General features: G+C 45.0%; 2 protein-coding genes across 15 annotated transcripts in view; both read right to left on the bottom strand.

The window, feature by feature from the left end:
- Nucleotides 1–6,725: 6,725 nt before the first annotated feature.
- On the bottom strand, nt 6,726–10,934 carry HMGN2 (high mobility group nucleosomal binding domain 2). 2 transcript variants are annotated; one of them, XM_049878377.1, is made up of 6 exons: nt 10,732–10,934; nt 9,603–9,647; nt 9,340–9,369; nt 8,924–8,974; nt 8,168–8,260; nt 6,726–7,603 (listed from the first exon to the last, which is right to left on the bottom strand). In XM_049878377.1, exons 1-6 carry the CDS (start codon nt 10,744–10,746, stop codon nt 7,568–7,570), a joined length of 270 nt encoding a protein of 89 aa, XP_049734334.1. In that variant the 5' UTR covers nt 10,747–10,934; the 3' UTR covers nt 6,726–7,567. The 2 variants fall into 2 exon arrangements, with proteins under 2 accessions (XP_049734334.1, XP_049734333.1); XM_049878376.1 differs by having other exon boundaries at nt 8,168–8,263; nt 10,732–10,930.
- Nucleotides 10,935–11,186: 252 nt separating this feature from the next.
- Nucleotides 11,187–25,486, bottom strand: part of DHDDS (dehydrodolichyl diphosphate synthase subunit) — a 31,242-nt gene continuing 16,942 nt past the window's right edge. For 6 of the 13 annotated variants that reach the window (XM_049878364.1, XM_049878367.1, XM_049878366.1 and 3 more), the window contains exons 8-9: nt 23,555–23,662; nt 11,187–14,365 (exon numbers count right to left, since the gene is read on the bottom strand). In XM_049878364.1, coding sequence (XP_049734321.1) covers nt 14,126–14,365; nt 23,555–23,662 — 348 coding nt within the window. In that variant the 3' untranslated portion in view covers nt 11,187–14,125. The remainder of the gene's footprint in view (nt 14,366–23,554; nt 23,663–25,486) is intronic. The other 7 variants (XM_049878371.1, XM_049878373.1, XM_049878363.1 and 4 more) reach the window with 2 other exon arrangements.

The following is a 25,486-nucleotide window of genomic DNA, read 5'->3' as shown; positions in this document are numbered from 1 at the left end:
TCATTGCCGTCGATTCCAACTCATAGCGACCCTATAGGACAGAGTAGAGCTGCCCATAGAGTTTCCAAGGAGCGCCTGGTGGATTCGAACTGCTGGCCTTTTGGTTAGCAGCCATAGCACTTAACCACTATGCCACCAGGGTTTCTATACACACACACACACACACACACACACACACATATATATATATGACTTGGAATACATATAAATAAAGCATAAAATAGCATGACAGAATCAAGGCCAAATGTATCCATCCTCTTATGCTGCTGTAATACTAATATAACATGGAGTAGTCTCCAGAGTATATTGTTAAGGGAAAAGCAAGGTGGAAAAATGCACAGGATGCTACCCTTACATAAGAAAAGAGGAATATAACACATATATTTATTTGCATATACTTAAAAACAGATGGATAGACTATCATGAAATAAAAATGGCCACTAACTGGGAAGGGAAGGAGGAAGGAGGAGGACATATGAATAGAAGCTACACTGCTTTGAGTGTATCTTGTTTTGTAGGTTAGACTTGGAACTATATACATATTTTGCATAATTAAAAGGTAAACTAAAAAAGAAATCCCTACAAATTGAAAATTAAATGAAACAGGGTAAGCTACATGTGTATGCAGTCCACAGCAAGGCCACACAGAGAGGAGCTATCCTGAGTGACCTGAAGACACAACGTATTGGCTGTACATGCCTATTAGGAAATACCCAAGAACAAAAAGAACTGAAAATAAAACCTTAAACTGCTTTTTGCAATAATATTTTTGGTAGTAGAGTTGATATTGCAATTCTGAGACTTAAATAATACAGGATAAAGCTATTGAGTAATTATGTGATATTCTAATTTTATAACTCTGGGTGTCTTTGAGAACTGAGATGCTCTGAGTGTTGAGAAAACATATACTGAGCCAAGATAGACAAGTTAAGAAAAAACTCTAAAGTTTTTCGGAAGTATCAGTAGAGCTTATGATGTATTTTGTCTTAAAAATATCTGGGTACCAAAAAGGCCTAGAAACGATGACCAGCACAGTACAACAACAGACATTCCAGGGCCTAGTTTTTGGTTTTAAAATTCCATTCACCACTAAAAGGAACCAAGTGTTTTGTTCATTTTTGTTATTTTCTCCTAGAAATAGCTAAGTCCAGGTTTGGAGCAGGAAATGTACAAGATATGCCTGGAACATCCTGTCATAACAGATAGCAGGGAAGTTATCAGATACTAGTAAAGTTGTATCAAAAGGACTCAGGAGTCAACTTGAAGAGGCTCCCACTGGCCAAAATTAGGACAATTTGAATATCAACAAGTGTAGCAATTGCAATGAACTGGAACACATCAAATATGTTCATTCAATGATCATAATGACACTAAAAACACTAAAACCAATATTGGTTTCCTTTGGGGAACACTAGTTTTTTTTTTTTTTAGTAAACCAATTCATTGTTCTGAAAACTGACAAATAGGAGATTTGAACATCTACCCTTTTTTCCCATATGAACTATAACTCTGGATAACCATATACCAGATGTCTTAGTTATCTAGCACTGCTATAACAGAAATATCACAAGTGGATGGCTTTAACAAAGAGAAATTTATTCTCTCAGTCTCGAAGGCTGGAAGTTGGAATTCAGGGTGCCAGCTCCAGGGCAAGACTTTCTCTTTCTGTTAGCCCTGGGGGAAGGTCCTTGTCATCAATTTTCCCCTGGTCTAGGAGCTTATCAGGGCAGGGACCCGAGGTCCAAAGGATGCATGCTCCTTTGTCTGTTTTCTTGGTGGTATGAGGTCCCTGCGTCTCTCTACTGTCTTCTCTCTTTTATATCTCAAAAGATTGGCTTGAGCCCTGCTTCATTAACATAACTGCTGCTAACCCTATCTCATTAACATCATAGAGACAGGATTTAAAGCACATAGGAAAATCACATAGGATGACAAAATGGTGGCCAATCACACATTATTGGGAATCATGGCCTAGCCAAAGTGACACATATTCTTGGGGGACACAATTCAATCCATGACACCAGATGAGTAAAAATTTTCTCTTTATATAAGTATTTCAAGCATTACATGAAGAAGGAATGGTAGAATTAGAGTATCACCATTTTAACCCTTGGTGAATAGATCCAGACATTGAGCTTCAAAGGCTGCAAAATCATAGAGACAACCAGGCATGATGTGCCTCCTGATGAAAGCACATACTGAGGTTTTCTCGCCACAAAATCTGAATCCACTCACACCTCTAGATCTATTTTCTAACTAACAGGACACACAAATAGAGAAAGCTCTTAAGTGACACCACAGGAATGCAATCAGCAAGACTGGGAAAGAGAGATGGCATGAGGAACCTACAGGCTCAAAGAAATTAAAGAGATATGCCAACCAATTGCAATGTAGGCTGTTTTTGGATTTTCGTTCAAATTCTTTTAATTTTTATTGTGCTTTAAGTGGAAGTTTACAAATCAAGTCAGTCTCTCACACAAAAACTTACATACACCTTGCTACATACTCCCAATTGGTCTCCGCCTAATGAGACAGCCCGCTCCCTCCCTCCACTCTGTCTTTTGGTGTCCATTTCGCCAGCTTGTAACCCCTTCTACCCTCTCATCTCCCCTCCAGGCAGGAGATGCCAACATAGTCTCAAGTGTCCACCTGATCCGAGAAGCTCACTTGTCACCAGCATCCCTCTCCAGCCCATTGTCCAGTCCAATCCCTGTCTGCAGAGTTGCCTTCGGGAATGGTTCCTGTCCTGGGCCAACAGAAGCTCTGGGGGTCATGACCACCATGGTCCTTCTAGTCTCACTCAGACCATTAAGTCTGGTCTTTTTACAAGAATCTGGGGTCTGCATCCCACTGCTCTCCTGCTCCCTCAGGGGTTCTCTGTTGTGTTCCCTGTCAGGGCAGTCAGCGGTCGTAGCTGGGCACCATCTAGTTCTTCTGGTCTCAGGGTGATGTCGTCTCTGGTTTGTGTGGCTTTTTCTGTGTCTTGGGCTCGTAATTGCCTTGTGTCCTTGGTGTTCTTCATTCTCCTTTGATCCAGGTGGTTTGAGACCAATTGATGCATCTTAGATGGCCGCTTGCTAGCGTTTAAGACCTGAGACACCACTCTCTAAAGCAGGATGCAGAATGTTTTCTTAATAGATTTTATTATGCCAATTGACTTAGATGTCCACTGAAACCATGGTCCCCAACCCTTTGCCCCTGCTATGCTGGCCTTTGATGCATTTGAAATTTTCCATGATAAAAACTGAAAAAAAAAAAAAAATTTTCTTACAAGTCACTGATTTAGGGACCCACTGGATGTATGCAATGCTGGGGAGCAAGGGAGGAATCTTGGGTGACTTTCAGGTTTCTTGCTTGAGGGATGGAGTAGGTACAGGTGGATTTACTAGATATAGGGCAAGCAGGGGAGGTGGGTTTGTGAAGAGCAAGATGAGTTCCATTTTGGTCATGCTGAATATGTGATATATCTGGGTAGGATTGTCCAGGAGGTTGGCGGAAACACTGACCTTAGTGGGCAGGAGATGAAGATGTGGGAGTCACTGGCATATGGATGGTACTAGATGAGATGTCCCAGGGAGAAACTGTAGAGAAGGGGAACCCAGAGAGATGTGAATAGTTGCAGAGTGAAGAACTAAATGAACAGTGTCTTGGAAGCTGAAGACCCAGGAAGAAATCCATAGCAGTTTAAAAAGGAGGGAGTACTTTAAACTCTCTCACACTAAATACAAAAGTTAACTCAAACTGGATCAAAGACCTAAATGTAAGAGCTTAAATTATAAAACTCTCAGAACAAAACAAAGGGGAAAAGCTTCATAACTTCGGATTAGGTAATGCTTTCTTAGGTATGACACCAAAAGCAAAAGCAACCAAAGAAAAAATAAATTGGATGTCATCACAATTAAAAACTTGTGGATCAAAGGGCACCATCAAAGTGAAAACAACAGAAAGAATGGGAGAAAGTATTTGCAGATCATTTATCTGATAAGGTTCTAGATTCAGAAAACATAAAGAACTCATAATTCAACAATAAAGACAAATAACCCAATTAAAAAATGGAGAAAGGATTTGAAGACATTCCTTCAAAGATATACAAATGGTCAATAAGCATATGAAAAGATGCTCAGTATGATTAGTCATTAGGGAAGTGCAAAAACCAACAGGAAAATAACAAGGGTCGACAAGGATTTGAAGTTGGAACCCTCATACACTGCTGGTAGGAACGTAAAATGGTACAGCTGCTGTGAAAAGCCATTCGGTAGTTCCTCAAAGTTAAACAATTACCATATGACCTAGCAAGTCTACTCCTAGTTATATATTCAAGAGAATTCAACACATAAAACTTGTATATGATGTATACAGCAGCATTACTCAAATAGCTAAAAAGTGGAAACCATCCAAATGTCCATCAACTGATGAATAAACAAAACATGATATACCCACACAATGGAGTATTATTCAGCGAAAAGGAATGAAGTACTGATACAGGCTAGAACATGAATGACTGTTGAAAACATGCTAATTGAAAGATGCATCACAAAAGATCACATATTACACAATTGTATTTAAATAAAATACCCAGAAAAGACAAATCTATAGATAGAAAGTGGTTGCCAGGGGGTGAGAGAGTGGAGGGAATGAGTGACCACTAAGGGGTATGGGGCTTCTCTTTGGAGTAATGAAAATATTCTGAAGTTAGTCGTGATGGTTGAACAACCTTGTGAAAATACTATTAAATTGTATGCTTTAAAATGGTGAATTTTATTGTAAGTGAATTATATCTTAAAAAAAGAGGAGTGGTACTCAGTAGTCAAATGCTGCAGAGAAGTCAAGAGGTAAAACTAGTCCTAGGGACCAGTTCTACCCAACAATCTCAGGCTACTGAGGGGCTTCTGGGAACTATTTCATTATTTTTTAAAAGAAAAAACAGTCCTCCTGCCTCTAGACGTTGCTGTGACAAATTGTGACGCCTGGAGCAGCTGACTTGGGAGGTTGAGATGGTTGGACAACATGCTGAGGCAGTAGGGCTGAAATATCCACTTGGGTCCTTGGGGCCCGCCTACCTCAGAACTTGTCTTAGGAAAGAAATTGTTTTCAAGTCATTTCATTACAACCCAAAGTATCTTTGTACAAGTTACTTCCTCTGAGATGGGGTATAATAGGCTTGGAGACACAGCTGAAGGTGTCCAGTTTTACATTAGCATCTCACTATGATCAGACTTTAGTTCAGGACAGCCCCGGCTGGGCAACATGCTATTATGGCTGTCTAAGCAAGGTCCTCACCACATTTTGATGTTTGTTTCTTGGTTCTTAAGCCCAGGCACTCTCAGAGCCAGTCAAATCAGTCAATTATTTTCCATGACGGAAAAAAGTTCAAGCTCACCTGATTCATCATGTTTTGGTAACAGAAGGAAACACCCACACATACACAACAAAGCAGGTATGGAATTTAACCTTGGCCAGTCATTTCACATCTGAGTCCATTTATCCGTAAAACCTCTAACACCTAACCCTCGCAGGATGGACCCAAGAATAAATAAGACCGTGTGACACACCTAGCACAGCTCAAGTATGTTGAATGTAGATTCATACAAATAGTGATAAAGTAACCTCAACTGTGGCTTTTTCAAATTCTGCCATTTCTGCTTAAATACCAAAAAAGCTACCTATATCCCTAACTAATCTAGCTGTAATAGCTTTCACTTTGGAAGATGACACTTCCATCTGGGTAAAAAGTAAAAACCTACAACCTAGAAGTACTTCAGCAATAATGAAGACAAATGGCTGGAAATTGCATAAGTGGAAAATGGTATTTTATCCAGAAGGTATCCTTAAGTAATTCTAAATCAGAAATGATTTTTTTAATTTATTAAGTCAGGGGTTTGAATCCTGACTTTGCTACTTATTAGATACATATGCAACCTTGAGTAAGTTTTTTCATGTGAGTCTGTTCCTTTACAAAATGGGTTATCATACTTGCTTATGATTGTTCTAAGATCGAGGCTCAGCGGTAATACACAAAAACAACTGTAACTTTCTCACACAGACAAGGTGATGTAAACCTCCATTTAATTCCCCTCAAACAATACAGTGAGGTGGCCTGAAAAGAAAACTCAAATAGCAAGCACCACCAGTTTAATACAAAGCTCTACATTCCAACAGATAAAATTCTTGCTATTTCACTAAAGAGGTTCTCTGAAGGGTCCCAAACTACATAAGAAGTTCCCATTTACTTGCTTGCTTTGGAGCTGGCATGTCAAGGACAATTGAATCAACTGGTAAGATTTGCAAGCCCCCTTAGGAGCAAACCATCAGCCTTACACACCTTGTGGTCAGCTGTGTATAGATAGGGCACTTTCTCCTGACACAGTGGCTCTTGTTAATCTGCTAATTCTACAGAGTTTGTAAAGGCAGATCAAGCCGAGGCCCTCTGCTGTCAGCTACCAGGCCTAAATCTCAGATCCACTGAAAACTGCATTTAAGAATACACCTCAGGGAATGTTAGGTAACCAAGTTCAGGAAACACTTCTCTGTCCCAGCCTCTCACCACCAGCCAGCCTATTCTTGGGATCCCTTCCTAACCCCACCTAGCACAGGTATTTTGGAGAATGACTACAGATCAATGAAAGACTGATTTTACATGGAACCTGTACATCGCAACACCCTGGTTAGGAGAGACTTGGAGAATCCAGACTCCCCTCACCTGTAGGAAAAGATCAGAGGCAGCATTCCAAGCCAAACTGTATCCAGCTTTATTAAAGATACTTTTCATAAACAATCATGGTATTTCAGGCAGAACATGGGCAGACAATCGTTAACAATATACGACAACTTTCCAACTCCCTTCTTCAGTGGACTACCAAAATCAGAAAGCCACTATAAAACCCAATGAAGTCTTCATTTGATGCTCTCGACAGGGAAAGTTTAGAGTGAGGGTTGACATTTCACATTTAGCATGTTGTTTAACAACTTTTCACAAGCCGACCCTGACTTTCAGAAAATGAAATGAAAATGGCAGAATTATCAATCCTAAGATCCACATCTAAAAAACGGAACTGCTGCTCTTTTGAGGGATGCTACTGAAATGGCATCCCTGCAAAGTCCAGATTGCCTGACATACTGGTAACCAATTTTTTGGGGTCAGATCCCAACAGGTCTCTGGGTTTATGGGAGTCAAGTCTACGCTGAAGGCAGAGAGAGAGAAGAGGACATGAGGACGTAAAAACAAATTTTACTTTTTCCACACCACAAGGCATTTGTGCCAAGGTGGCTAATGGGTGTCAACATCAGGGAATCCCTCCTCCTGGGAACCAAGAGAAGGTCTCTCAAAACTAGAAGGGAAAGGTGTTTTCTTCCATTATCAATCCAGCCTTGGAGAAATTCTATTAGTGACATTTGCCCCTTCCCCAAAAAACAACAACGAAGTGTTCTGTGTGCTAACAACATAGCTTTAAAAAAAAAAAAAAAAAAAAGTAAAACAAAATTCTGCATTTTTATAAAACTTGATAAAAAATAGTATTTCAAACTGTACAGTCACCAGAAGTACACAGTTATCAAAAATGCACACACTTCACTTGGCATCTCCAGCACCTTCAGCTTTCTGTGCCTAAAAGAAAAGCAGACAGATTTTGAAACAATCTTCATTTCATATTCCTTCGATAGCATTATCCCGCTCCTAGGCCAAAGTTGAGGTTTCAGACACTTAAAACACTAGACTTTGCCACTTCTTTTGAGACTTGCTAGGTCACCTTGTAAAGTCACTCTCCCTCTGGGCATTTTAAAATTGTGGGAGGCGGCACACCAGGGGTAGAAGACCTAAAATTACTCTCAGCTTGCAAATTCTATGCGTTTTATGAGTGCTATTCTTGGAAGAAGTCGGGAAATCTCAGCTGCAGTAAGAGTGTGACACTTTACAACAGGATAAAAGATACATCTCGTATCGCAGCGTCCAGTATTGGATGGTGGAGACTTCATCCAAGATCTAAACTAAGGGGAAGACTGTAAATACAAGTGTGAACTCTGGACTGAAACATACTTCTGTGTCACACATCAAAAAAAGCAGACTACAACTGAAGTGATGTGACCATAGGAGAAGGGCAACCCCACAGTTTTTGGGATCAATAACTGATTGAATGAGCAGACCAAATGAAAAATCAAATTGTAGTTGTACCTGGTCTGTTTTGGCATCTCCATTTTCTGCTGGGTTATTCCCATCCTTGCCAGCATCAGCTTTCCCCTTTTTCCCTTTGGGTACCTTCTCTCCCTTCTAAAAGAAAGGATGGGTTAAAAAAAAAAAAGAAGAGCTATTTCTCCCCATTTCATGTTACCAGAGTATGTTCCGCAAAGTTCTACACAAGGTATGATTATTTATTAAAGATTAAAAAAATAAAAAAACCAGGGCTTGAAGCAGTTTAGACCCCTGCTGAGAATTTGCATTTCTAACAAGTTCCCGGGAAGTTATACATTAAGAATCACCTGGGGATTTTGTTAAAATGTGCATTCTGATTCAAAGGGGGGGCGAGGGCGGGCAAATTCTTAGCAGGAGCTAGAACCAGAAAAGAACTGGTTCACAGCCCTGCAAAAAACCCACAGGACAACCCTCACCAACTCATGTGAACCACCAGTCAAAAATGAGACCAAATTGCCTATTATTTGTTTTGATCTTTAATATATAAAGATCCATAAATACAAATAATAGGATACATCACACTTGGATATTTAACAGCCAAAATTCAGTTTTCTATAAATTGATGATAAAATCCTTGCCTAAGAAACTACTACTATAAACGCCAGGAATAAAACAACTTATATATTAAAAAATTATTAAAGTTCATCAACAGGTCATCATTATGCTTAAATATTTTAGAAACTGCTCCAGGAATTCTGCAATTCTCTCAAAGGACACTCGTTTCACAGGCCCACTCACCTTTGCAGGGGCCTTTTTAGGCTTAGGCTCTGGCTTTGGGGGAGCAGGTTTCTTTTTGAGAGGGAGAGGAGGGAAAAAGAGAACATTAGTACAATAGACCAAGGAAAACCCAACAAAATCACAGTACCACCAGCAAAGAATTTTCTCCCACTTCTCAGAAGTTTTTGTCGCTGCTTTTCCATTAGAATGTCCTATCTCCAGAACCTCACTCAAGTTTGAAGCATTCTACCCGTTCTAGTTTGGCCACTGTTATCAGATTTTCAGAACCAGCAATCCTCAAGTGCACAAGAGTCCAAAGTAGAATGGAATATTCAAAACCACCCACTAATCATACTTCTTAGGAAGTAGAGAAGTTGTCTTTAAACACTTATTAGATTCAGGGATAAAAAAGAAAATGTAAAAGCAAACATACTTACAGCAGATAACCTTGCGGATCTCCTCTGTGGCTATTTAAAAAAAAATTGAAAAAGTTAGGGAAAGCATAGCAAAACCACTTAAAAAAAAGATTAAAAAGTACAAACAGACGTTTGGTGCTAATTTGTTCTAGACTGTAAGAAAAGAAAAATACTTAGACAAAGTCAGGTCGAAACTTGGTTGCTAACTGCCACCTAAGGAGTCCTATAGTCTTTGCCAGTCCGAGGCTTTGTAAGACCCCAAAAGAAAATAGAATAAAACTTACTTCGTCCTTCACCTTGGCTTTATCTCCCTTAGCATCCCCTTCAGCCTATAAAAAAAAAAACAACAAAAAAAGGCAAAAAAAAAAAAAAAAAATTTTCAGCCTCTGAAAAAGTATTTTATGACTTTTCTGTGCTTAATAAAGCCCTGAACAGAAAAATTAGAGTGACTTTTACACGTAACTTTTCTAGGTCATACACAAATCGTCAGTTTTTGGTATCCCCATCGCCTATGCAAATAATTGAAGCGCTTAGAAAGCTGTATGCTTGCTCATTTGTTTAAGTTTCATGGCCAGTCGGGCTCCAAGTGAACCCAAAACGCGCACGAGAGAGACCTTCGGGAATCTGAACCGAGCGGCCATGGGAAGCGCGGGACAGACAGGCGCGAGGCACAGGGAGAGACAGGGCCGCCTGCGCCACCACGCCAGGCAGAAGCAACAGCTGCAGATGGTGCAAACAAACCCCCTCCGGAGGCGGAGCCCGAGCGCCGTTGCCATGGCAGCCGTCGAGGGCGGGAGCAAGAGGCGCGCAGCCGGGAGACTCGTGGGCGACGGCGGCGCGCACCGGCGCTGGTTTAGGCGCGGGGTCCGTGGGCGGCGCGCTGGGTCCGTGCGCACCGCACTCCCCTCCCCGGAGAGGGCGGCGCGCAGACGGAGGCGGGGCCACGCACCACGAGCCCCGCCCCCGAGGGAGGTCGGGCCCGCCCCCTCACGGCGGCGGTTTTTTGGCGGCAGCGCGTTCCCCCGCCCGCCAACCCCGAGCGCCGTCTTCCCGCCCTTTCGGGTTTGAATTGCCCGCCCGCGGGGAAGAGGAGGGGGCCTCGCGGTGGGGGAGGGGGCGCGGGGCGGGTGCAACGAGCCCAAGGAGAGCGGGATAAACAGCGGCCAACATGGCTCCTCCCGCCGCGGCTGCCGTTCCTCCAATATGGCCTCTGGCGCCCGCGGGCAGCCGAGCCGCGCGGGGCTAGCCCCAGGCCGCCTGCCGCCCCTTTGGGCCCCGGCGCTCGGCGGCAAAGCCTGCTCCAGCCCAGGGCCGATCCTCGCGCCCAAAGCTAGGCAGGCGGCGGCGGCGGCAGCGGTGTTGGCCGCGGCAGCGGCGGGGCGGCCTAGCGCCTGGGGCTCTCGCGCCACGTACCTTTCTCTTGGGCATGGTGGCGACGGCGGTGGGACGCAGGCGCTAAACGCGAGGATGCAGCGGCGCGCGAGCTTTGGCCGATCCGGGGGTCGTTCTCGCCTCTTCTTCACACTGCTCAGGCTCCGGGGGGTTTATAAAGTTTTTATAGCGCTGGGAGCCCCGGACCGGTTAGAACCGGATTTCACCTCCCGCCGCTGTTCATTGGCCCAGCTGGGGTCACGTGGGCGGGGTTTAAACTCACCTCCTCTGGAGGGAGTGAGAAGGGGGGCCTGGGGGGAAGGCGCGCGAAACGGCGGCGCGCCGAGGGGGGGGGTGGGGGCGCAGCGGGGGAGGCGCGTCGAAGGCAATAAATGGGGGGGGTGCATGAATCGGCGGGGTTTGGGGTTCGGCTCCCACCAAGAGCTGGGTTTTGCAAACTACCAAGTTCCTTCCACCTTATGCAACCGAGCAACCCACTTCTCTAAGCCGTGCAACACTCGGAGCGCATCTGAGCCGCTTTCCTTCCTGCTCCCGCTGGGGGCCCCAGGAGAGGGTTCGCAAGGCCTGGCCGCCCGCCCTACTCCACTGGAGGCGGGAGTGAGCGCGCGGCTCAGAAGCACCGGCTGCAGTTCCCAGGGCCAAGGCTGACGCTGAAGTGGAGAAAGAGCGGGGAAGCCAGCTTGGCGCAGCCGGACGTGCATCCTTCCAAGCTGCCACTCCGAGGGAGCCTTTCTTGTGCACCTCACCTGGAAGGCGGTGCACCCGAGGTGGAGGAGGGGGGAGTCGAGGGTAGACTTTACACGCAAAGGTGCCTTTCGGGTGCAGTGGGGCAGGTAGGAGCTGTTCTTTCAGCACTCGTTGTTCAGCCACCTCCCCAAACGCTAAGGAAGTGCCCCCCCCCACGCCTGTCCGATGGCTTCTTTAGGTCCTTGTATTGCGGGACCTCAAGATCCCACCACAGAATGATGGAGAGCGGCCACCAGGAAGGCCTACCAGCTCCTCCCTCGCCCTAGGCTGCATCCATCTCGGATGCATCCAACCCAGCTGCCCCCACCCGACGCGGCCACCAAGCCTGGGCGCTGCAAACGCAGCTGGCGAAATCTCCCCTACCACACTGTCAGGCTGGCTTCACTTGCGCAAGGAAAAGGACGGTGGAGGAAAGCGCCCCGGGGGGATTAGAAAACACGTAGAGGAACAGGTGTTGCGATGGCAAAAGGTCTCTTCCAGTGCCCCTGAGTTCAAAGCTAGGGGTCCTGGAGCTTACCAAGGGCACCTGAGGAAGGACAGACAATTGCAGCAGCAAAACAAGATATTCTTCTGTTGCACTGTTGGCAAACAACTTTTTACAGCTAAGAAAAATTTAAAATTCTATTTTACACCCAGGAGAACACAAGACATGATATTCTCGAATGGGGACTTGGCTCACAGGTGGAAGGACATTCAAATGGGTACCACCTGGATTCTTGAGACAAGCGTTAAGCTGGTTTGAACAAATCATACTGTTAGAGAGCAACCACAGTGAGTTCCAATATTTTGCAGCCCCTGCTCCTGGGCCTCAGTGCCTTCTGGGACAGCTCCTCCCTACCCCACCCTGTGTACCTTTCCCAGAATTTAAGACTTCAGGCCAAAAGAGATACCAGCCCTATTAATCACCTTTGCTGTACCCCAATCACATTAGGGAAAGTCAGGCACAAAAAAGGAGCCACGACTCAACAGCCATGCTCACAGGGCAGATTCCGTTTGCTGCCTCCAGCCCCTCAATCCCGCCTTAATTGTAGGGCTCTGCATTATAGCCGCATAATTCATGCCTCCCTAATTAAAGCTGTCAACAGCCCCATTGTAAAGCTGGAAAATGTACAGCACCTGCTCTCTGGGAACCCTGTGCCAGGGATTGGTAGTGGGGAGTGCCAGGTGTGTGTGGGGGCTTGCCAAAGGGTACATTGATTGGCTTCTCAATCATAGCGCCTGGCATTTATACTTGATTCTCAGAGCAGGGATGATGGCCAAGGGGTCTCTTATGCCAGGTATCCAGGCACAGAAAGAGGAGGAGGGGACTGAAGTACAGGAAGGTTATAGGTCTGAAGAGTATGCTCTTAACACTGCTTGTAAGGTCCGGCTTCTACCCTAGAGGGAGGTGCTGGGGAAACAGCTTGCACAAAGTAAAATGGGAAGACTAACTGGAGTAGCATTTGGTTGGTACTACTGGCAGTGCTTTTTGCTCTGGGGCACCTGAAGCACAGAGCTGCTCAGGCATACAGCTCTTCAAAGGCACCAATCCTGTCAGCAGCTCTGCAGCAAGGCCTGGCAGGGACAGGTAAGGGAAAGGACTCAGCCCTTGACTCTACCCTACCCTCTCTTTTCTGCTGGGCAGCCCTGGTTCTCACAAGCAGAGAAGGGCCTGGAATAAGCTGGGACTCAGCCATGCTTAAAATAAATCGTCTCAGGGCCTGCTTAGGGGGCCAGGTCAAAAAGCCAAGAAGCCTCTGAGATAGAGCTGAGAAGTGGGAATCAGAGTTTGAGAATGGTGAGGCGGGAGGCAGAGTGAGGTGGGAAAAGTACTTTCTATGCTTCTGGTCCTGATGTGTCACAGGGCAGGAGGCCGGTGTTGGATTAGGCTCACTAGGGCCTACAGCCTGTTACCCTGTAGCTACGGAGAGGGCTGGCCTTTGGGGGGAGTGGAGCCTGGCCCCATGCCCTGCAAGGAGGAGAAAAGCTTGTGTGGGCTGAGTCGACAATAGGTAATTGGATTGTAATCACCAGCCTGGCTTCCGCGCCATTGGGGGCGCTGAGGCTTTCAGTGAGCAATCAGTGCTGCATGGTGGGAGGGGTAGGGATTCAACAGCGAATCCCAGGTGGACAGCCAAGGGGGAGGAACAGCAGATGGGCAAATTTTCTTTCTGTCTCTCCCGCCCCTTTCTTCCTTGCCCAAATAACGTTGGTTGCCTATTAGCTATTTACCAGCTGATCCAAGGTGGAGCCAAATCTTTTGTGCAAGTCAGGTGGAAGGCTAAAATGGATAAGCAAGGGGCTGGAGTTTGGGGAGACGTCTCCCCACAGTTCTGTGCTGAAGGATGGGCTGGTTGAAAAAGAAAGTGCTTCTAGGAGCACAGACGGCAATGCCAACAGAGGAAGGAGTGGCAGCCCGAGTTGGCGGCCTGCTCTCCAAACCTACTGGTGACCAGAGCTAGGTTTAGCGTACTTGCAGGGGACTCTCACTCTCAACCCCCCCAGGGGGCCGCTGTCCCAGGCAGCCCAAGGGTATCTCTGGCCAGCAGAGCTGGCTTCGGTGGCTCCCCTGCTGGGCAAAGGGAACACAGTTCATCATCAGGAAGAAGATGCCTTTCACCAAGAAAAGAAAAAGGAGTCGGGCCCTGAAGGCAGAGGGCAGGGCAGAGTGGCAGGTGGCCAGCCTCACTCAGGCTGATGCAGTGCCCAGACGTGCCAACCAGTCAGCCCGCTTGAGTTCCAAGGCCTGCAGGAAGCCTTGGACCCGCTCTTCCCGTCTGGCTGAGAGTTTGTGCAAGAATGTCCGTCGGAGCTGGGCGTCCCCACTGGCCTGAAGCCCCTCTCGCAGCAGCTGCTCGGTCACTGCAGCCTGGTCCCTCTCCAGCTGCTGCCTCTTCCGCTCCTCTGCATACATGTCTCGGGCCTTCTGCTAGAGAAAAGTGGGGATTGGGGTGGGGAAATCATTTTTAGGTGTGGGTGGAGTTGGGATGGAGAAGATGTGGGGTGGGGCTCAGGGCAGGCTAAGTTAGATGTAACAGTGGAGACTGTACCAGACTTGGAAAGGCTTGGCAGAAGGCATGTGGTGTTTGGTGCCCAGGTAGCATAGGCAGGGCAGTAGCAGTTCTGGGTCCATCTTGGTTTGTTTTGGGTGGGGAGCATCTGTATTTCTTGAAATTCTTCTCAGGTTTTCAATTAGAAGGGAATCAGATAAACATGGGTCTGGCTTCTGGTTCCTCTACCAATAGCTGTGTGGCTTTGGGCAAATCCTCTCCTAACCATGTTGCTGCATCTGTAAAGTGGGGGTTGTGCCTATCTTGAAGAATGGTTTTAAGGATTAGAGATAATATATGCAAAATCCTCTCTAGCATATTAGCAGGATCTCAAACAGAAACAGTAATTTTATAAGTTATTACTGTCTATTCTCTGCTGCAAGGAAGGTCCCATTCCTATATGGGGTGCACCCTTGGGGTCACCTCCCTTGGTCTCCTAGGTCACTCTAAGGGTGTCATCCTCCTCCTCCCTAAGCTGTTCTTCAGAGTTTGGCTCCAACTTGCCTCCTGTATGGAGACCTACTTGACTCTTACAGCAAATGACCCTCATATAAACAGTCTGAGATGCAAATTCAGATCCCTTAAGCTACTTACTGCATTCTGCCTAGTAGAACAGGTGTCTGTGTCCATAGTTCACTTTTTCTGTTAAAAAATAAGCCCTGGAGGGCTTGATAGAGCCCCGGGCTCCTAGAGCCAGCTCTGACACCAGGTAGGTGATCATACTCCCTGACAGCACTTCTCACACCTTGTGTGTGAGTCCAGGCAAACCATGAACTCCTAGAGGAGAGACAGTGCTCCTCATCTCTGGCACTTGGGACACCCTGTACATGTGATTTACTCAACTGACTGACCATGTGATCCCAGGAGGGCAGGGAGGATGCTCGTGGTGCAGAAGGGAAAATCCCATTGGAACAGGACCAAGGCCTCACCCTTCCTCACTGATGCTCTCTGCTCCTGCCAGTCTAACCAGCCCACAGAGCCTCTGCACCAGAGCTCCTCCTGCCAAACCTATCCCATGGGTGAAAAACTAGGTTCTGCTTCCTTCTTGGCATCCTATACCTCTATCTTCATCCTTTAAAGAGTACCTTACATTTGCACAAGCACTTCGTCTGAGTATGAACAGGGGAGCTATAGCCAAGGCAGAGCCTGACCTCTACTTGCCAGGACTCGGTGGGAGAGCTCCTAAAGACCATTTACCCCAGTCTGATTTTATAGACAAGGCCACTGAGGAAGGGACTTGGCCAATTGTCAGACAGCTGGTTGAAATTCCCTTGGTTTCTCCAGTAAGGTGGCTTGAGAAGGCTACAGGAAATGTATCTTCTACCTATGGATAAGCCATGCTTTTTAGGGGTGGAGTGGGGAAGCTGGAGACCTGCATCTGGACACCTGTCCATCCAGCCTCCACATGGTCTGGATATACTCTCCCAATCTCGGGGGTTTTCTAAGTTCTCAGGTACTCATCCTTAGAAAATCCTGGGTAAACACAAGTCCTAATGGACACTTCCTTTCTCCCTGATCATACTGTCTATATTTTCAGTGTAACAACCTATCAGGAGTAAGTGAGGGTGTTATTTCTTTCTTTGAAGACTGTCTACACAGACCTTATATAGTCTTGTTGAAAGGACTCTATAGAGCTCCCTTTGAGAAATGGGGGTTTAACCTATTAATCTAAATCCCTCCTGGACACTAAGCTTCTCTGCACTTGTTCTCTCCTTGGTAGAATCAGGGAACAACATGTAACAACCCCTCCAGTACTTAAATTCTCAAGCCCTCCACCAACTTGCTGGGGCCTGGAAAAGCTTCAGGTCCTTGATTTTGAAATATTCATGAGCCAAAGAAAAGCCCTCCCTTCAGTTCCCACTTCCCACAGTCAGCACGCCCAGGTCAGTACCATGTTGTGTCAGCTGCTGTTGAGTCAGTTCCGACTCATGGTGACCCTACGTACAAGGGAATAAAACACTGCCTGGTCCTGCACCTTCCTCACAACTGCTGCTATGTTTGAGCCCATTGCTGCAGCCATTGTGTCAATCCATCTCCTTCAGGGTCTTCCTCTTTTTCACTGACCCTCTACCTTATCAAGCATAATGTTCTTTCCCAGGGACTGGTGCCTCCTGATAACATGTCCAAAGTATGTGACATGAAATCTTGCCATCTCGCTTCCAAGGAGCCCTCTGGCTGTAAATCCCCCAACACAGACTTGTTCGTTCTTCTGGCAGTCCAGGGTAGATTCAATATTCTTCACCAACACCGTAATTCGAAGGCATCAATTCTTCTTCGGTCTTTCGTATTCATTCTCCAGCTTTTGCATGCATATGAGGTGACTCAAAATATCATTGCTTGGGTCAGGCGCACCTTAGTCCTCAAAGTAATATCTTTGCTTTTCAACACTTGAAAGAGGTGTTTTGCAGCAGATTTGATTTTTTTTCTTTTGCATCGTTTGATTTCTTGACTGCTGTTTCCATAGGTATTGACAGTGGATCCAAATAAAATGAGATCCTTGACAACTTCAATAGTTTCTCCATTTATCATGATGTTGCTTATTATAGGTCCAGTTGTGAGGATTTTTGTTTTCTTTATGTTGAAGTGTAATCCATACTGAAGGCTGTGGTCTTTGATCTTCATCAGTAAGTGCTTCAATTCCTCTTCACTTTGAGCAAGCAACATTGTGTCGTCTGCATATCGCAGGTTGTTAATGAGTCCTCCTCCAATACTGATGCCCTGTTCTCTTTCATATAGTTCAGTTTCTCAGATTATCTGCTCAGCATACAGATTGAATAGATGTGGTGAAAGGATACAACCCTGACCCACACCTTTCCTGACTTTAAACCACTCAGTATCCCCTTGTTCTGTTTGAACAACTGCCTCTTGATCTATCTACAGGTTCTTCATGAGCACAACGAGGCGTTCTGGTATTCCCATTCTTTGCAATGTTATCCATTATTTGTTCTGATCCACACAGTCGAATGCCTTTGCATAGTCGATAAAACACAGGTAAACATCTTTCCGGTATTCTCTGCTTTTGACCAGGATCCATCTGACATCAGCAATGGTATCCCTGGTTCCACATCCTTTTCTGAATCCGGCTTGAATTTCTGGAAGTTCACTGTCAATGTACTGCTGCAGCAATCATTTTTTAGTTATCGTCAGCAAAATTTTGCTTGCATGTAATAGTAATGATATTGTTTAATAATTTCCACATTCTGTTGGATCACCTTTCTTTGGAATGGGCACAAATATTGATCTCTTCCAATAGGTTGGCCAGGGAGCAGTCTTCCAAATTTCTTGGCATAGATGAGTGAGCACCTCCAGCGCTGCATCCATTTGCTGAAACGTCTCAATTGGTATTCTGTCAGTTCCTGGAGCCTTGTTTTTTGCCAATGCCTTCAGTGCAGCTAAGACTTCGTCCTTCAGTACCATCAGTTCTTGGTCATATGCTACCTCCTGAAATGGGTGAATGTCAACCAGTTCTTTTTGGTATAGTGACTCTGGGTATTCCTTCCATCTTCTTTTGATGTTTTCTGTATCATTCAATATTTTGCCCAAAGATACTTCAAAATTTTAACTCAAAACTTGAATTTTTTCTTCAGTATTTCTGAGGGCTGCCCTGAGATACAGAGAGCTCTTTCTGCTGGGAACATGATGTTCTAAAGTATCCCGAGAGTCTCCCTGTTGGGGAACTGTACTGCGGATGGGATGAGCAGGGTGCTACATATATGTGGCTTTTCTAGAGATGGGAGAAGTCTGGTGAAGGGCCCAGAGACACACACGTCAATACTGGTCACCATTCTCTGAACATGTACTTTGTTCTAGGCACTACCCTCAGCACTTTTCAATATATTATCATACCGAAGCCTCATCACAAATCTGTGAGGTAGCTATTATTACTATTATTACTCTCATTTTATAGATGAAGAAAATGATACTCTGAGGGGTTAAGTAACTACCACTCACACATCTAGTAGGCAGCATCATGATTAAAAGTCAGGAATGTCTGGGCCAACAATTTAAGCATTTTTCCCTTGAAGAGAAGACTGTGACTACATAAAGAACACCAGAAATAAAATGGTTGATCCAGCTTGTATTTAATCTCTGCAAATGCATCCAAGGAAGTCTAGTGGAACATGTGTCTTCTCCCTCTATGAACTCATACTTACAGATTACGTGAACCAGACACTTTACTCATCTCTGTCAATGACTCCTCATGGATCTACCATTCATGCAATTTGTAACTGAAGACCAGCTGCGCCGCACTGCCACCCACCCCAACCCTATCCTATCTGTCCTCTGCCTCCCTGCTGACAAGTCCTACTACATCCTAATCAAGATCTCTTCCCTTTGCCATCCCCCCTACCCTACCCTACTCTAACCACAAGACTGACTGGATGACCACTTGGAGACTCATGGTCCCTTCAGATACTAAGGTCTGGCCCCTGACAACTCTTGACTGAGTCCTGGCTTCTCTTAGCCTCTACCAGCTGCCCTCATCCCAGTAAGCTACTCTAGGTTCACAGCCCAGCTCCCTCCCCCCTGCCCTGGCTCCCTGCAGAGGAATGGGGCACATTGGGCTGGGCCTGGAGATACAGCAACTCAGATTTTGACAGTGAGAATTTGGGATATGGGGTAAGAACACAGACATGGAGGTAGGAAACTGTAGGGTATGAGAACAAGGAGCTGGGAAGAGTCCAGTTTGGTCATGATACAGGATATGTGAAGAGGAGAATGTGAGAAAAGTTTGGAAAGATCAGCTCTCTGGTCTGAGGAGGCTGTTAGTCTGGATTCTCCCATTAGTGCTTCTGCCAAGGTGTTAACATTTCTAGAAACAGAGCTCTGAGGGCTCCTGGGTAGAGAAAGGCTGGTCAGGACCACCGAGAGGTCCTGTTGGAAAAGGGTACAGGACAGTCAACATCTGTTTTAGCCTTGGTTTACTCACTCTAAAAATGAGGGCTGTAATAATATCTAGCCTACAGGACTACACAGAATTAATGTAAAGGATCCCTGACGCACAGTAAGAGCCTAATAAAGGTTTGCAATTATGATTAATAAGTACAAAATGGACTGCTTAGTAGTTTTTCTCAAGCACATTCCACTCCGTTCTAGCAAAGAGCAGAACCATCTACCCAACTGGCTACGGCAAAACCTTGATGTCTTGGTTCCTAATAATATTAGTATTTGGAATTATTTGCTTTATTCTACAAGATACATAAAAGAGTTTCAGAATTACATCACCAGCAGTACCACTAACAATAAACCACCTAAGAAATGTTTACATTTGTTTTGCAGTTTATATTATCCTTAGACTATATCCCACTAAAGATGTATTGTCAAAGAACTGTGTTCAAGTTACTTGAGTTAATTCCTTTTTCCGGGAGTATATATTTCAATTTCACATGGATTGTCTGTTTCTGTGTAATGTTTACCCCTCCGGCCCCCCTGTCGGTCATCAGTCAGTCAGTCCTCCAGTCCTCCCCTTCCTTAGTGCTGCCACCCTACCTTGAGGCACATCATCTGTCACCTAAGCTGCAGGAGTTTGGTCTCTCCCTTGACTCCTGCCCTTTGAATCCTGAGGGATTTTTGCAAAATGTAAGTCAGATGCCATCACTGCTTTAATTAAAACTCTTTAGATTTGTGACCATGGCCTATGAGGCCCTATATGATCAGAGACTACTTCTCCAACCTCATTCCGTATTCCTCTCCCTTTAAGGCACCAAGAAAGAAAAACAAAAAACTGCTGCCGTCAAGACAATTCCAACTCATGGTGACCAATCCCATGTATTACAGAATAGAACTATCCCATAGGGTTTTCTTGGCTGTAATCTTTAGAGAAGCAGATCACCAGGCCTTTCTTCCACAGTGCCACTGAGTGGGATTGAACTGCCAATCTTTAGTTGTTGTTGTTCTTAGGTGCTGTTGAGTCCGTTCTGACTCATAGCAACCCTGTACACAACAGAATGAAACACTGCCTGGTCCTGTGCCATCCTTACAATCGTTGCTATGCTTGAGCCCATTGTTGCAACCACTGTGTCAATCCCCCTCATTGAGGGTCTTCCTCTTTTCTGCTGACCCTGTATTCTGCCAAGCATGGTGTCTTTTTCCAGGGACTGATCCCTCCTGACAACATGTCCCACGTATGTAAGACGCAGTCTCACCATCCTTGCTTCTAAGGAATATTCTGGTTGTACTTCTTCCAAGGCAGATTTGTTTGTTCTTTTGGCAGTCCATGGCATATTCAATATTTTTCACCAACACCACAATTCAAAGGCATCAATTCTTCTTCAGTCTTCCTTATTCACTGTCCAGCTTTCACATGCATATGATGTGATTAAAAATACCATGGCTTGGGTCCGGTGCATCTTAGTCTTCAAGGTGACATCTTTGCTTTCCAACACTTTAAAGAGGTCCTTTGCAGCAGATTTATCCAATGAAATGCGTCATTTGATTTCTTGACTGCTGCTTCCGTGGGTGCTGACCGTGGATCCAAGTAAGATGAAATCCTTGACAACTTCAATCTTTTCTCCATTTATCATGATGTTGCTCAATGGTCTAGTTGTAAGGATTTTTGTTTTCTTTATTTTGAGGTGCAATCTATACTGAGGACTGTGGTCTTTGACCTTCATTAGGAAGTACTTCAAGTCCTTTTCACTTTCAGCAAGCAAGGTCATAACATCTGCATAACACAGGTTGTTAATGAGTCTTCCTCCAATCCTGATGCCCAGTTCTTTTTCATATAGTCCAGTTTCTTGGATTATTTGCTCAGGATACAGATTGAACTGAATAAGTATGGTGAAAGAATACAACCATGACGCACACCTTTCCTGACTTTAAACCAATCAGAATCCCCTTGTTCGGTCCGAACAACTGCCTCTTGATCTATGTAAAGATTCTCATGAGCACAATTAAGTATTGTGGAATTCCCATTCTTTGCAATGTTATCCATAATTTGTTATGATCCAGCACAAACTGTTTAAGCCATCCAGGGACCTTTCCTTCTCTTGTACTATGGCCCTTTTCTGTTCTTCCAAGACACAAACTTTATAACCTCAGTATCCTTGCATTTGCTGCTCCCTTTGCAGAAAATAATTCTTTTCTCTCGGGTTTTGGCATGTCTGGCTATTTTTCATCTTTCATTTCCTGGCTTACAGCTTTCCTTGACTGCTCTGTTCAGTACCCCCCACTCTCTTCACTACTTTCTAGCACATCACCCTGTGTATTTTCTTCATTATTCTATCACAGTCTGAAATTACCTTATGTATTTGTTTATTATGTCTACCCAACCAAGAATCTTGGGGATCTTTTCTGGCCAGCTGTTGAATCTCCTGTGCCTAATACAGTGCCTGACTTATACAAGATACGCCATAAACATTTATAGAATGAATGAAACCTGAGGTAGCTCCTCTGACTATAAAGGCTGCTGAGCAGCCCAATTAGAGAGAAGAATATCCCTGCACTAAAGCTCATGCACCATGTTCCCACGGGCTTCATGCAGAGCCAATTTACTCTCACTTTATAGACATAATTCTAACAAGCTTGATTAGCTGGTTTCCTTGCCTAGAGCTGATTTAAAGCAATAAACTGGAAGGGAAGGGAAGGGATATGCTGTCAAAATTACCCACTGACCGCAGTAGGAAATGACAGGGAGAAATACACAGAAAAATACTGGTGTAAGAAATCCCAAAGCTAAGTATTTTGGGACCATCTATCTTAAAGCCAACAGCCTCATCCCTCAAGAGCATCCCTGTACAGTGAAGTGCTTAAGATGCCATTTACCATTATCATTAAAACAATCAGCAAATGCCCGGTACAGAGTAGCTGTCCATGAATTATGTACAAGGCACATTTCAGAACGTTTCCCATTTAAAAAGAAGTTTTAGTTCTTGAAGCTCTGGTCGTGTGGAGAAATCTATGATATTTATTACTGACAACAGATAACTGGGGCTTTGCTGTGGGTCCTCTCACTTGTTTTAAACTTACCTCTTTCGACTTCCTCACACTCTGAAACTAAATGACCAAGCAACGATCGAACCCTCATGACCTGATCGGCTTACACCAGGAGTTCCGAACTTGGGAGTCACGGCCAGGTTTCAGGGCTTAGGTAAACTCCCTGAAAATACTCTGTGTGTTTGCGTGTAAGTGCGATTCTGTGCAAAATTCCTTGTGTTTGAGTGGTCTGTGCCATTTTTCTAGGAAGAGGGTCTATAGTTTTCATCAGATTATCCAAGGGGTTCCTAATGCCGAGGAGACTGAGAAGCCCTGACCTACACCGTTCTCTCCCCTCAGCCATTATTTCTCTAGACTCAAGAATAACTATAAGCTTGGGGTTTAAAAGTCACGCTCCTCTTCTGTGGCCTTGGGACAGTGACTTAGTCTCTCTGCTCCTCATTTCCTTTTCTGAAGAATGAGGACACCAAACCTGCTAGGTTGCCGAATGGCTTAAAACTTACATGAAAGTACCTAAGTGCCTTAGCTGACCTGCAGTGTTAGCTACCACCACCTGTACCACCTTTCTTAAGAGAGCTAATCAGACACAGGTGACTGTCTCCTAATGAAACCCAAGATTTCGTCATCAAAACTCAAAGTAGAACTTCAAGTCTTAATACGGCATAGTTGTACAGTTCCAGTTGCTGATCCCTTCTGAAAAAGGCTTGCTTTTGTATACTTCCACTGCTATAATCCCTTATTAGGCTAACACCTTCAGGAATAATGGCCAATCTCTCTGAGAAGACTTTCTTGGGTCTCCACAGTAAGGAAATTAAAGACTTGTAGCCTGAACCCCAGTTTTGTCTCTTATTGGTTGTGTCCTTGACTAGATCATTTCTATTTACTCATTTGCAAAGGGTGGGGAGGAGCTAATACTACCTACCAAGCTGGGTTATGGGGAGGATTGAAGGAACTAATGCACATAAAATGTTAATGTTAACAGTGTTTGACACGGTAAATAGTCAAGTGTCAGATAACTCTCATCACTATCAGCATCACTAGCATGCTCACCAAGTGCCTGGTATAGTATTTGCTCTTTCAGTGCTAACCTTCTCTTCCATCCCCACCCAGACAAGCCAGTCTGGGACTCTTACCTGAAGTGCACTGTGATTCATCTGGAACTGCAGGATGGCCTCACAGAGGTTCCAAAATGTGTATTCTGGCCATAGAACTGGCTGGAACACCAGGCAGGAGTGGGAGGTCTGGGAAAGGTGGGGAAGAAAGAGAGAGTATGGTTAAGTTGCATGTCCCTGGAACACATCCCTGGCCAGGCCTCCAAAGAAGGAGCATGGGCTGAGCAGGACCCAGAGGCCAAGAGACGAAATGGCACAGGCATCCTGAGCTGCTGCCACCAGCCCTGATTCACTCGCTAATAGAGGGAGGGGTCATCTGAGGCACTTAGACCAGCTGCCTCCAGCAAAGCAGAAATAAAACAAGACTAGATTAACATTTCCACCAGGATTTTTCTAAGAGCCAATTTTAGGACTATGAGATAACATCTGGATTATGTTATTGGCTCTTGGCCTTTAGAGGTCATCTGGGAGACATACTGATAAAAGTCAGCAATGAACAAATGGTAGCTGCCATTGTTATTTTTAAGTACTAGCAGTATGGCACAGTGGTTATGAGCACGGGCTCTGGAGCCAGACTGCCTGGCCTTGAATTCTGGCTCCACCATTTATCATCTATGTGACCTTGGGAAAGTTACTTAACCTCTCTTGGACTCCGTTTTCTCAACTGTAAAACTAGGTAATAAGAATACCCAGCTTTTAGGGTATTACGAAGATTAAATGAGATAATGTACATAAAGCAGTCTGACCCCAGAGCCAGGTGAACTTTAATACTAACTACTGATTTAAGAATCCCTTTTGGAGCAATTTTGAAAGTCATGGCCCGGTACCTTCCAAAACCAACTGAACCATTGCCGCAGAGTCTATTCCAACTCCTAGCACCCTATAGACAGAGTAGAACTGCCCCATAGGGTTTCCAAGGCTGTAAATCTTTACAGAAGCAGACTGTCAAATCTTTCTCCTACGGACTGGCTGGTGGTTTTAAACCACTGACCTTTTAGTTAGCAGCCTGAGTGCTTTAACCACTACGCCACCAGGGCTCATCCTGATACCTTCAATGGTAGAGAATTCAATGCCTCACAGGACGGGTGGTAACTAGCTATTGGATAGCTTGTTATACTAAACCAATGTCACCTTTCCTGGAACTTCTACCAGGGCCCCAGGTCTTTTCTCTGAACAAGTTTCTATGTTCTTTGAAGTGGCATTCTTTCAAATATTTGAAGGCTTTATTAGGGCTGTCTGTTATCTGTTCCTGAGGCTGTAGCGTCTTGTTCAGAGTTTGTCTCTGCCAACAAACTAAGTTTTAAGACACCACGGATCACTTCTGACTTGGTCACTGCTGTACTGCCAGCACAAAAGAGGAAGTGTCATCATGCTTCCCTTTTCAAGACCGCCATCCTTCACTCAGGAGCCCTGGTGGCACAGTGGTTAAGAGCTCGGCTGCTAACCAAAAGGTCAGCAGTTCAAATCCACTAGCCGCTCCTTGGAAGCCCTATGGGGCAGTTCTACCCTGTCCTACAGGGTTGCTATGAGTTGGAATCGACTTGAGGCCAGCCGGTTTGGTTTTTGGTTTTGGTATCCTTCACTCATTCCTTGTAGGACACAAGTTCCAGATTTCTTGCTATCCAGGTCTACTTCTTCTGGCAAGTCCTCTAACTTACCAATATAGTCTCTTAAAACTCATTGCCCAGAAATAACTTTCCAGATGCCATCTGAGGAGCAGAGTGGGCCATAGAACCACTAGTTGAACATTATACTCATTTCAATATAGCCAAAGACTGAAAGTATCTTGAGTAGCTAAACCTTGTTAGTTCACTTTTAAGACTGACCCATTAAAATTCCTGGAGTTTTATCACGTGAACTGCTTCCAGGCTGGATCTCGTCCTCCAACCTCTCCTTTTGTGTATTAAATGCTCCTTGAACAAGGAGTTCCCCCAATTCATGTTCTACCCAGGG

The sequence above is a fragment of the Elephas maximus genome, chromosome 3 (genome assembly GCF_024166365.1).
Source record: "Elephas maximus indicus isolate mEleMax1 chromosome 3, mEleMax1 primary haplotype, whole genome shotgun sequence".
Lineage (NCBI taxonomy): Eukaryota > Metazoa > Chordata > Mammalia > Proboscidea > Elephantidae > Elephas > Elephas maximus.
This window is presented reverse-complemented; position numbering and strand designations above follow the sequence as displayed.